The sequence below is a fragment of the Hippocampus comes genome, unplaced genomic scaffold, assembly GCF_001891065.2.
Source record: "Hippocampus comes isolate QL1 unplaced genomic scaffold, H_comes_QL1_v1.1 scaffold162, whole genome shotgun sequence".
NCBI classification, from domain to species: Eukaryota; Metazoa; Chordata; class Actinopteri; order Syngnathiformes; family Syngnathidae; genus Hippocampus; species Hippocampus comes.
The window spans coordinates 150,600-163,099 of record NW_017806279.1 but is presented as its reverse complement, the minus strand read 5'-3'; the positions used below and the strand labels follow the sequence as shown (position 1 = coordinate 163,099).

At 42.6% G+C, this 12,500-nt stretch overlaps 1 protein-coding gene across 1 annotated transcript in view; it reads right to left on the bottom strand.

Annotated features, from left to right (window-relative positions):
• The window catches only part of LOC109508076 (ankyrin-1-like), a 52,682-nt gene that overhangs the window by 8,294 nt on the left and 31,888 nt on the right, over positions 1–12,500 (bottom strand). Inside the window, exons 22-33 of the mRNA XM_019857912.1 lie at positions 11,556–11,718; positions 11,087–11,298; positions 9,809–10,013; positions 9,576–9,672; positions 9,105–9,333; positions 8,322–8,450; positions 6,579–6,698; positions 6,411–6,495; positions 4,781–4,855; positions 4,569–4,700; positions 4,105–4,263; positions 2,549–2,620 (exon numbers count right to left, since the gene is read on the bottom strand). Coding sequence (XP_019713471.1) covers positions 2,549–2,620; positions 4,105–4,263; positions 4,569–4,700; positions 4,781–4,855; positions 6,411–6,495; positions 6,579–6,698; positions 8,322–8,450; positions 9,105–9,333; positions 9,576–9,672; positions 9,809–10,013; positions 11,087–11,298; positions 11,556–11,718 — 1,678 coding nt within the window. The remainder of the gene's footprint in view (positions 1–2,548; positions 2,621–4,104; positions 4,264–4,568; positions 4,701–4,780; positions 4,856–6,410; positions 6,496–6,578; positions 6,699–8,321; positions 8,451–9,104; positions 9,334–9,575; positions 9,673–9,808; positions 10,014–11,086; positions 11,299–11,555; positions 11,719–12,500) is intronic.

Sequence of the window (12,500 nt, the reverse complement as noted above, 5' to 3'; positions counted from 1 at the left end):
TTTTTCAAAACCCCAATTTTATAACCAGAATAATGCAATGAACCCACAATGCATTGTGTTGTTGAGGAGACGTGTTTGAAAGGTCGCAAACCTTTAATTTATTATTTTTTTGCTGATTGTTTTATACTGTATATGATATTTGCTCCATGTACACCACTTTGCATACAGCGGTGGTTGTTTTAAAGTGCTCTATAAACACAGTTGAATTGAGTTTTTCAAGGATAACTTGAAATCAATCCCGTCATTCCGCAGCCGTCTACGTGGGATTATAATGGTCTCAATACCATGATTATTTGTTGAGTGAAGCAAGACAACAAGACAATCAAAGCACGGATTCTTGTTTTCACTTGTGGACACAGCAACTAATCATCCAGCTGCCAAAGTAGGATTTGCCACTTGTCAGATGTCGATAACACTGCTAGCTAACATTAATCAATGCCATGCTAGCATTTGTGCATTCGGGCTGCCGCTTGAAAATGGGGAAAATTCGCTAATAGAGACATTCTGAGGGGGAAAAAAACATTTTGTTTCCAAGCAACTGAAAACTTCATTTTCCGTACTGCATCCACCTCAATGTTTTGAAGGCTAGAGGTGATTCACCAAAGGGGGAAATGGTTTTAAAGTCAAAATATTTGGTGGCGATGACAAAGATTACAATCTGTAAGTGTCATGATTGAAGCTATGCCCAAAGAAACGTCATTTGGAGGGTTACACAGTGTCACGCTGATCAGTTGCTAGATGTATGGATGAAAACCTAACCGACGAATTACCTTGCAGGGTCGTCAATGCGTATGTATGTATGTATGTACGTATGTATGTATGTGTGTGTTTCTGGGATGCTGCGGGGCCCAGGAGGATGACAAATGACTTCAGAGTGTGAGGTGGCGATGGAAGAATGGATCAGAATTGGAATGAGCATTAGAATGATGAATGCGTTCGCCGCTTTTCCCACACAGGTGTCAAAGGCACGGACGGGGGCAATACGGTGTGACAGAAATTAACCACGACACAAAGACTGTCATCACAGAACGGGAAAAAACGAAATACAAATTGCACAGCACGTCATTCAGTCACCACAGTCACGCCCAATTCGACTGATATTGGAATACGAATGCGGACAAACACAGAAGAGCTAACAGGTGAAAAATCATCACTCACACCACAAGCAGATCACGCTAACACAATGTGACTGTTTTCCATCAAACCTGGGCAAAACGTTGCATCACAAAACTGAAAATCTAAAATGAAACTGTCGATTCTTCTTACATACATCATGTTCATAATTGTGTAAACATGGAAGCTCGATTGTCAAACACCTTAAAAGCGGCATATTTGGAACTCGATCAGAATGTTCAGACTTGACTTCAACGTCTGAAATTTTGTTCACTGCATTGTACTACACCTAATTTCTTTCCACTATATTTTCTTTTTACGGTTTGTGAAACAAAAAAAAAAAACCCAAAACTTTTGCCCATGAATGAAAGAGAAGGCGTCACAGTCACCTTGCATGAACATTATCTGCTGCACGGCACACATCATGTGTCACAGCGTCTCCTCAAAAACACACCTCTGATGTCACAGAAAAAGAAAAGCCACATTTTGTCTGTTAATAAAGCATTAATGTCAAAATACATCGACGGAACAGTTCCAAGACATTGCACACAGTGAAGGAGACCTAATAAAGCCAAAGCATGGCATGCAGATAGAGATTTTTAAACCACGCTCACACATCTCTCACACACAACTGTTTGCTTTCCCTAAAAATACACGAACATTCAGGCACATCGATTCTTGCAATACATGATCATGCGGCATGCCCTGCATGCACAAACTGTCGAAGACACACAGAGTTGGACTGAGAGAGGCGGAGGAGGGAGTCCCCCCCACTCAACTGAATGAGGAAGGAGCGCAGGGGGAATTTAATGACAAGAGAGTGGAGGACGAGGAGGCCCAGAGGTTCAACATAAGGCCACATGGGGTCAGAGGTCGGACAGGAAGAGCTGTGAGGAAGAAGAGCAGGTGACGGGAGGAGGAAGAGGCAGCAGATATGACATGTCGTAGATTCGGAGATCAGGAGAGAGAGAAGAGAAAGAGGCTGAGCAAAAGACAAATGCAGGGCTCTGTCTTGTTCTCAGGCACAGAGAGAAAGAAGGAGGAATAGAAACAAGGTATGAAGGCCCAGAGCACACCGTCTTCCGTGTACTGGTGCCACTTTTGACTCGTGGATTCATCCCAGACACACACGCACACATTAAAAAAAAAAAAAGACAAGAAAAAAAAAAAAAAAAAAACATTCTCACACATTCCTCATTCAGAAAATTGTGTCTAAAAATTGTTAATAGTAGCTTACAATCAAAAAAAGGAGATAGGTAACCTTTGTTTCTCATGTATGGGCTGTGAAAAAGAATGACTGGTGCTCCAGTGAGGCGGAAAGGTTGACGTGCATGCTGCTACAGAGAATGACACCATTCCTCAGACCCCCGGACGGCATCCTCCGAGAGTCATTAGCAGACCACCATGCAGCCCCGACTTCCATCCTTCCACTTACCCCTCCTGAAAAACGGGGGTCTAATAACTCGTGGCTTGTGCACCAGGCGCGACGGCCTTGTGTCCGTAACCTCTTGTGAAGCAACAGAGATAAGGTGAAAAAAAAATTTTAAAAATTAATAAAAATTGCTTTTACCCAGACTCATGGGAAGGGTTGCAGGCACGGGTAAAAAAAAAAAAAAAAAAAACACAGCTCACCATGACAACCTCAAGGCTTTTGAAGACTGTGAGCAATATGGAGGTAGAGTTCACTTCCAATATATGACATCAAATAGGCATCCAGTTCAGTAACATTAAACTCAAAGATGATGTACAATTTTTTAGCCGAGTTAAAAATGACAAATTGACGCTTAATGCTATTTTTACTTCCACTAAAGCAAAAAGCAAGAAGGTTTTCATCAGTGTGGGTTCATTCATTTATTTTCCAAACGAATATGGACGCCAACTTTTGTGTAATTAAGGTGGAGGTCTGCAATCTCAGAATTAGGTTTGGGGTGGGCATCATATGGCCCGTGGCCAAGTTCACTCTTTAATCCGGTCTGCAAAGCATTCACGCCCTGTAATATTTGTTGCATTCGTGAAAGACATTTTTCCCCCTCAGATTACCATGAAGTGAGTCTATTTATTTTATTTTTTTATTAAGTTTGCTTTCATTTATCTCATTGAAGAATTTTTTTTTGTTTACTGATTCATTTATGTGTGCATAAAATATTTTATTCACACAGAGACACACACACACACAGTACAACTTTTTTGAAAAAAAAAAATATATATGTATGTACATACATCTCAAACAAACAAAAACGACAAAAAGGCAAAATGAACAATATGGTACTGTATTGACAAAATGTTTCATTTATTGTATTAAATAACTGATTAATTAATTAAAATTACACTACAGATAATACAATTAAAACATTAAATTTAGAATTTACCAATTAATTATTTTATTACTGAAATTAAATATTTTACAAATGATCAGTGTTAAAAATCTATACTTTGGAACACAATTAAAACATTCCATTTAAAATGTAACAATTAATTATTTCTAAAATGAAATATTTTACATATGACCACTGTTAAAAATCTATACTTTTGATGAGTCCCCATTTGGGTCTGTTATTTTTACAAATATCGATTCATTTCAAGTGTTGAAAATGTCTTGCGGTCTTTGCAATGAAATGTTAATGGTTCAACAAAAGTGTTGCTCTTGGAAATGAGACCATACCTCCTGGCGCCAGCAATATTTTACATGCACATTTTATATTTTAGCTCATCAAAAAAATGCCTTGCCTCATCTGTCTGTTTTATATGAAATATGGCCTTTGACCACAAAAGTTTGCCTACCCTTGGGTTTTTAATCGTAGTTGCACTACTCTTATTTTGTACAAGTAGCAGTCGGCTAAAAATAAACATAGCGCTGGGTTTGGCCATAAATGTTGGCCTTGCAGGAATACTGGAGGCAGCAAACTAATACCGCGCAGTATAAATTCATTTCTCTTTGTTAATGAGCAATTTTTCATCTGCCCTTTGTGTGTCAGTGTGGGTGTGTCGTACCATTGATGGTACTGGGCGAGAGCAATGTGGAGTCTCGATCGCCCAGTCGGCAAGCGCCCTCCTCTGAAGAGCCGGGTGCCAGTTGTGTGGCCTGAGCCTCCAGGGAGCTCACGATGTCTGCACGGTCAATGTTCTTCAACGCAGTGTACAGACTCTCCACTGAGGGGGGGATGGTGTGTATCAGAACCATCTTATCACCAACCTTCATTTACACAGTAGTAAAGCCATAACAGTAGGCATTTGTTTGAAAAACGGGGATGGTGTGTATCAGAACCATCTTATCACCAACTTTCATTTACACAGTAGTAAAGCCATAACAGTACGCATTTGTTTGAAAAACACTCAATCATGTCCTCTGACCACCTAAAAAAAAAATTCATTGCGCACTATTTGTACCCTCGAAACGTCTTAAGTCAGGGCTGTTGTAAACCGAGGACCCGCTGTATTAGGAAAGGCGGACATACTCTTTGCCCTCTTGCCCTCTCTAGCAACCCAGAGGTTGAGCAAGGCGAGGCTCTGGTCCAGCAGAGAGTTGGGGTTCTCCACGCGGATCCTGTTGATGTCATCGACGCCAAACTGAAGCTCTCGCGCCAACTCTAAGCGGAGGAATGCCGAGTCAATAAAAAGCACACAAACAGTGATTGGGCACTCACGTGGTTCTTTTCGAGTGACTCACCTGCCCAACTTAAACCCAGTTGCTCTGATATGATGTTGATCTTGACCTCAGTCCTCTCCATTGCATTCACTGTGGCTGAAGACATGAAAATCGAATCAACTTAAAAACTCAGGGAAACTATGAGGCACACACAGCGGCCACTTGCACAAGCATCCGACAGATGAGCTGCATTATATTCCGCGCTCACAGAGATCTTCAGTTTGGAGGTATTATTGTCGTGACAAATTTCAATGTGTTTATTATTGTGGTGATAGTTTGTCGCTCTCATTGTGAGAGCTACAAACATGAGTAACTGACAACCCTCCCCAAAAAAAGGTTGACAACTCCCTGTGTTTATATGGTGGCAAAGCATCACTTTTCTATTATGATTAAATGAAGCTCCTCTCCTTAGTTCAACATAGTTTCTTGGCTCCAAGATGCCACATGCAACTTATTTGACGGCTGGTGGAACAATTGTGACATTTCGGTCAGGGACAAAGCGGAGGTGGTGCAGGAATGTCACCATGTCACCTACTGGTTTTATGTTTTTAATGAGTAAATACATCTGAAACAATTTTATTCGAATCTACAATTTTTATTCGTTTACATAGTTTTCATTATTTTTACCACGTGTTGATTTAACATTTTTTTTATCCAGGTAATTGAGAAGATATTCTCTATTATTTGTGTTGTACGCTTTCTGTTCACTGTTATCTAAGTTTCAGCTGCAGTTGTTTCTACAGTGGGTTCATTATTGAGTTGACAAGGCTCGAGGCCTGAGCAAAAAAAACCGAAAATTCGACAAAATAAATATACAGTATAAAACTCTAGAAATAGACGAATTTGCGAACAGCAAATATGCAGCAAGACATTGTATTATATTCACTAAAACAGTTTATATGTACATTTCATCCCCTGTCCTGGATTTCAGTTCATGGTGGGGTGCCAAATGAGTGGAAACGAGTTTCCATGAAATTTGTTTCTAGTCATGCTTACCTGCACACAACCACTGCTCTGTAAGGAAGGAAATAAGCAATCACGTTGACATCAGATGCATTCAGGTGCCAGTCCCAATAATCATTGAAACATTCTGTACCCAGAAGTGCATTGTAGCTGCGCTGTGTCCAAAACAGACAGAAAAGGCCTTGCTCCAGAGAACCACTTCTGTCCTCCAGCAGCAATAAATCGTGATGTAATTACTGGGACTCAGTAAAAGAGCTCCTCTGTCTTACTCCACTGCGAGGTCCTGCCCATTACCAGAGCTAAGCTAAAGAGCTAATGCTGACTAGTATCTGCCGCCATGCCAGTGGAAATCGCAGTGGAGACACCAGCGCCATGCAAACCAATATCACGGGAGTCATTCGTCGGTTCCAGGACACCCAGAAAGGCAAGCAAACCGGGTGCCGCGGAGCCTTCGGATGGGGCGGGGGGCATCTTTTGGCACACGTTCAATTCAATTTTCCTCAACTGCCCTGCAAAGAACTTTGGGGAGGTACAGAAGAGCAGTACGTTACATCCAAGGCTCGGTCGTTTGTGCCATGCGTGCAGAGTGGGAAGCAGAGAGCTTTGAGTAAAGGACAGTGCAAGACTTAGTGCCCATCTCCACTGTGGATATTTCAGGAGACGGCTGCGGGGAAGAGAATGAACTCACCCAAACTGGGCTCATTCAGAGCACTGTAGCGCTCCCTCAGGGCGAGAGGTGTTAAAGTTCTCCTGCGTTCTTCACTTCCGACAACCTAGGAAAAAAAAAGAAAGAAATAACACAACTCAACAGACAGTCTCCGAATTCAGGCGCAATGTGCACACACGAAGGTCTTACCTTGATGCAGGGTGGCATTGCTATGTTGAGGTTGCATAGCACATGCTGAGCATCCTCATACTTGGTGCACTTTCGCAGGAAGGATAAAAACCCCGTGGCATCCTTGTTGCTGTCTCTGACCTAACGGATGACAAAGGAGCAAGGCGGTGGAGAAGGACAGAGAGAGGAATCCAAAAGAAGTGGAGAAAGCAGTCGGGGAGGTGAAAGAGAAAATATGGGGGAAAGAGAAGAGGAAGGGGGGAAGAAAGAAGAAAAATCAAATCAAAGCCAACATGAGACCCCACCACAATGTCGCAGGCACGTGGCGCGGTAGTAACACGGGGGCCAGAAGCAGGGGGTGGAAGCAGTCCACAGGCAGTGCGAGAGGGTGACATTTACCTGCACGCTTTACCTGGACGCCTGTCAGACCAGACAGTTAGAGAGTGACCGCCAGAGAGAGAAAGAGAGACAGTGAGACAGACACAAACAGACAGGCAAGGCCGCAAGATTGCGAGGCTGGCGAGGAACGTGAGGGAGTCGCGGCACATGCAGACGCGCTCACAAGAGAGTCGCTACAAACAAACGGAAGCTGCGCATGTATCTGGTGGACGGGGGCACAACAGTACAGCAATCACCGTGACACAAAGACACACATGGCAAACTCAGGGAACAAATCACCAGGATATCAGAACAACATCAATATTGTCAGGAACAAACAAAAAAAAACAAACAAAAAAACGCAAAACAGAAGTGATATGAACAACAGACCAAAAAGGCCACAGACCAGTAACGGACAATTATCATGATACATAGAATCTATATATTGTCAGGGCTTGACATATGTGAGAGGAGTTTGTCATGATATATTATTTGACATTATTATGTCATGAATAATGTTTTGGCAATTAAATGAAACACTGATAAACGATTCAAAGGACGACTCTCTAAATGCATATAGATAACAATAAGGGCCCAACTTCCGTTCAGTCTAACTGTGCGCATGGCTGGAGTTTTGTTTCTTTTGGTATTGTTTGTAGACGGGCGCCCATTTTGTTTGTAGACTGCGCAAAACGGGCGTTTGCGCAGTTTTGGGTGTGAACACAGCTGACTTGATTCACTCCCCTCATTCACTTTAAATGCAGCTCAGAAAAGGCACACGGTCTACATAGTGGAAGCATAACAGACTTGCTGAAGTCCGTGCACGAGATCGGAGCACGGCAAGAACTTTTATAAGCGACTGCGAGATCTCCACTTGCTGATTATGTAAAGATGGCTGCTATGAAGTGTGCAGTTGGAGAGCGCACCTTCCACCCCCCCGATCGTGCGTCTGTGTGTGCGCGACTGTGAAAAAGGATGAAGATGACTACAGAAATCGGAGTCATTTACAAAAGTTAAGTGAAACTTCTTCATTTGTATGCAAGACTGTATTATGCTTCTGCCCGATGGCAAGTCATGCACACCAGAAGGAACTGCTTTGAATTAATCATGAGGCAGCGATCGTATAAGTCTTAAATTCTATTTAATTATGTGATTCATGTGTGCTTGGATAAAGTACAATAGTACACAGCATTGTACTGTGCTCCCTTTTAAACTTAATACCCCAAAGATGTGACAGCGAACAGACCCAAAATCACCAGAGGAGGCTTTGGGGAGGGTCAGCCGAGGCACAGCAGAAGAAGTGATTCGGTCAACGCAGGCAAATTCACGCTACACGCTACAACATGAACACAACGCCGTAATTTAAGTGCCTTTCGAGTCACAGACCTTGACAGAAACGGGCAGCCGGTTATCCCTGAAGGCCTGGAAGCTGAAGGTGCGAGGCTGCTGTGTGGCTTTCCTGATTGGCACCAGGTTCCCGGAGCATTCCAGATGTAGCGGCATACCCTCCATGAGCTTAAAAAATATATATGCAAATAAAAAATGAGATGACGTCTAAGAACCAATCAACCAAGACATTAAAAAAAAAAAAAAAAATTTGATCAAAAAATTTATTCTGAGCCCTCTTAGTTCTCAGTAGCTCAATGAGTGTGTAGTCCGCAGACCCAAGCTACCGGTGCGTAGGGGGGCGGAGGAGCACAGAGAGGTAAGATGCGGCGAGGCCATTGAAAGATTTGAAAACAAAAAATCGGATCTTTTTTTGTTTGAACTACTTTATGCCTCAAGCCAGCAGGAAAAGGCGCCAGGCTACTACTCGGTCAGTTGCTTAGCAACCAGCGCCAATTATAGACATGCTAGTGCCTGGCCGCCATCCTGTACATCACAGAAATCTCAGTGCAGTGTCACAAGGGCACCCTGGAGTGCTTGCCATATTTTATGCATTCTGTTTATCAATTTAACTGAAAAAAATCCACAATGAATATTGCTGGAATCCCACAAAAATATTTTAAATGCATTTGTTAGCAAGTGACAACAAAATATTCGGAATTAAATTAGAATATTAAATGTTCTGAACATCAGATTGAAGAAACGCTGCTGAATTGGACACATTTAATTTCTCGGCACGTTTCCACTGCGACGCAAAAGAATCTTTTTCGACTGAGCGCTGACCTCGATGTCTCGACTCCGTGCCACTTCGGTGAAGTTTTCGTGCAACTCCAGCGTCTTGTCCATCTTGTCATCGGTCATGCAGTAACAACGCAGGCGTCCTTCCCGCGCCTCGTTCATCTTTGCAAAGATGACAAACTTTGCCATGTAAGGCACGGCCATCAGTTCCCGGTACAAAAGGTTGGCGAAGGTCACAGCCTCTGCCGTGCGGGGACAATCTGCGAGCCAGAACCTGTGGTAAAAGCAGCAAAAGAGATTGCAGCCACTGATTTTATACAACGGGGGGGCTGTGTCACCACAGAGGTTCTCAATTTTTTTTGTCATCACTTTATTTCCTGCCTTAATGTTTCATTCCCATGATGTTCTATGATGACATTTGAATTATGAGGGTATCGTTAGACGGGACCCGGGACTCCCATTTTGAGAACCCCTTGCAATACAACTATGAAGTGATTGTGACAAGGGAGCTCACACCTTGCAGAGACGTTCGTTGTAAAATTGGCACAGCTGTTTGCATACATCAGCTTGGTTGTTCCGGTGATGTCCTCCCACTGAGCAGGTGCTGTCCCACCTGAGACACGACAAGCACACAGCGTCATTCATGCCCCGTTAACCTTCTTCATCCCCTTTGACGCATTTCTCAATGTAAGAAAGGCTGAGTCGTTGCAATGTCATCCCAAAGAAAAAAAGTTAGTTGGGTCAACTACCAATGACACTGCAGAGGAGGCGCAGGCTGGTGGTGTCACCCTCGCCGGCATCACGAGGGCTCTCGCGCCAGGACGGCGGGAGCGGAATACGCAGGCCGATTGGACGGTGAAATTTGCGCCTGCGTGGTTCGATCGTGACCACGGGGCTGAAGGTCGCCTGGTTGCCGAGTTGTCGAGTCAGCAACTCATCGGGGATGGGCTGGGCCTGAGAGGACGAGCCGATAAAAAGGCTTTGGAATAAAGATCCTTGAACAGAAGAGGTGTATGTCATTGGAAATACCGCGCACCAAAAAAAGGTCAGTTATCTTGACGTAAGATTAGGAAAATAGAAAAAAAAAGCAGCAAAAAAGGAAGCAAAATATGCTTTTTAACTTGAACATCAAAACGCCCGCCATACTCACACATGCAACCAACTTATAAGTCATTTCAGATCAGTGCATCAGCTCGGTCAGTGTGGCTCACAACTTAAATCAAGGAACTGAGGAGTGAAGAATGGCTGGATAAAAGAAAAAAGAAAAAACAAACAGAAACAGAAAAAAAGCATAAAAGCATAAAAGCAACGCCGATTTCAGACACATGCCATTGCCAGTAATCAGTAATGTGACAAACAATGAGAAAAAAAATGTACAGTGAACTGACAGAAACAGAACTTGTCATATATCACAACACAGGTGCATGTCAACAAATTAAACATATTTCATTGGTTAAAAAAAACAAACAAAAAAAAAAACCCTCATCCAGACTGGATGCATTTTTTTTCATAACATATAAATTAAAACATATTGTTGTTTCTTCTGAAATATGAATGAATGAATAGTGAATTTGAAGTTTTCGTTAGCTGCAATCATTTAAGCCACAGGTGTCAAAGTCAAGGCCCGGGGGCCAGATCTGGCCCGCTACATCATTTTATGTGGCCCGCGAAAGCAATTCAAACATGGCAAATACCATGAAGCTTGCTAAAATATGTACCAAAATTTCACACTCTCATATGTAATAAATGAGAGAGGCGTTGTAAGCACATTTTGTTGCCAAACACCCCATTACAATCACTTAAACAATAGTTCCATAAACTATTATTCTTGACTTCTTTGTATGATTTCAATCATAATGGCCCTCCAAGGAAAACGGTACCTAAAATGTGGCCCGCGACGAAAATGACTGACACCTCAGGTTTAAGACAATCATCAAAACTATACACCCAAAAAATTTCCGACAAATTGAGAGAGAAGCACCTCGACGTTCGTTTCAAGTCGTCTCAATGTGCAAGTCGCTACTTACCTGCAGTCCCAGTCTCACTCTTTTGGTGACAGCCGTCTCGGGAAAAATGGCCTCAACGCGGGGCACCAGTTTACTGCTCAGCCGCCCGCCCTCTGGACCAATCAAATCACTCTCTTGCTGAATGCGGGAAACCACGGCAAAGTACAGGGGGAAGTCAGTGGAGATGATCCGACGAATCCGTTTCTTTTCCAACTCCTCTTGACTTTCCAGGTCTACGGATAGATGGAACATTACATGAAAAGGGGACGACGAGGAAGTGGAGATGAATGGGGGCAAGGGGGGAGTGTCAGAGAAGGTCGCAAAGAAAGTTAATGGTGCATAATTTACTTCAAGTGGAGTAAAAAAAAAAAGTGCACTCATAAAACTATTCACTCTCAATGTCCTTGTTTTATATTTTAACACCATAAATCACAATAAAGGCTATGTCCTCTTCAAGTGTCTCGTGGACGGGGTTTTCCATCTTGCTAACCTTCATCCATGCCATTCAGGATGGTTTCCAGCACTTCATCGCCGTAGCGATTCCGGTGTTCTTTCCAGACGGAGCCGTTCTCACTACGGAGGACCACGAGCTCGCGGTCCCCTCGAGCCAGTGAGGCAAAATGTGGGATCTCCACTATAACTGGCCTGTGAATTAATAATCATACCGTATATCATCATTAGCAACTTCACAGTCATTAAAAAAAGAGAAATTTACATTTCCTAATAGTACATTAATCAAACTCTTCTTTTTTTTCATTTTAAGCCCCAATCACCCACCCTCCCCCCACGACTGTCCTAAACTACCATATTGGCCCGAATATAAGACGGCCCTGATTATAAGACGACCCCCTCCTTTTCAAGACTCAAGTTTGAAAAAAGACTTTTTGAACACCAAATTAATTTTTATACAGAAAATAATTACAGTACATGTAAAACAAATGATTATAACAACATATTTGAGAGAAAAAAGCAAGTTATTTTGCCTCATTCAAATCTTAATATCTGAAGATTTAATCATGTAAACTAAAGTGCAATCACATTCATAACTGAATGGCTTCTGGTTTTTGAAATGTAAATTACGTCATAACTTCTCCTCAGCTGCCGGTTAACCTGGCCGATCTTCGATCCACTTTTCTCCAGATTGTCGCTACGTTTCTCCATTTTCTGTTATCTCTTCTATTATTTTCCTCTCTTTTCTTTCTTACCGCTATTTTTTATTTTTCTTCTTCGTGCTCCTGCTATTTTTATTTTTATTCTTCCTGGCAGGGGTTCACTTTGGCCTGGGTAGTCAAGTTCAGCATTCGCTTCATTGATATCTGGTGCCATCTAGCGTCGTGAATGGGTATAATATCTAGATCCCGAATATAAGACGGCCCCACTTTTTCAGTCTTATTTCAATGCCAAAAACACCGTCTTATATTCGGGCCAATACGGT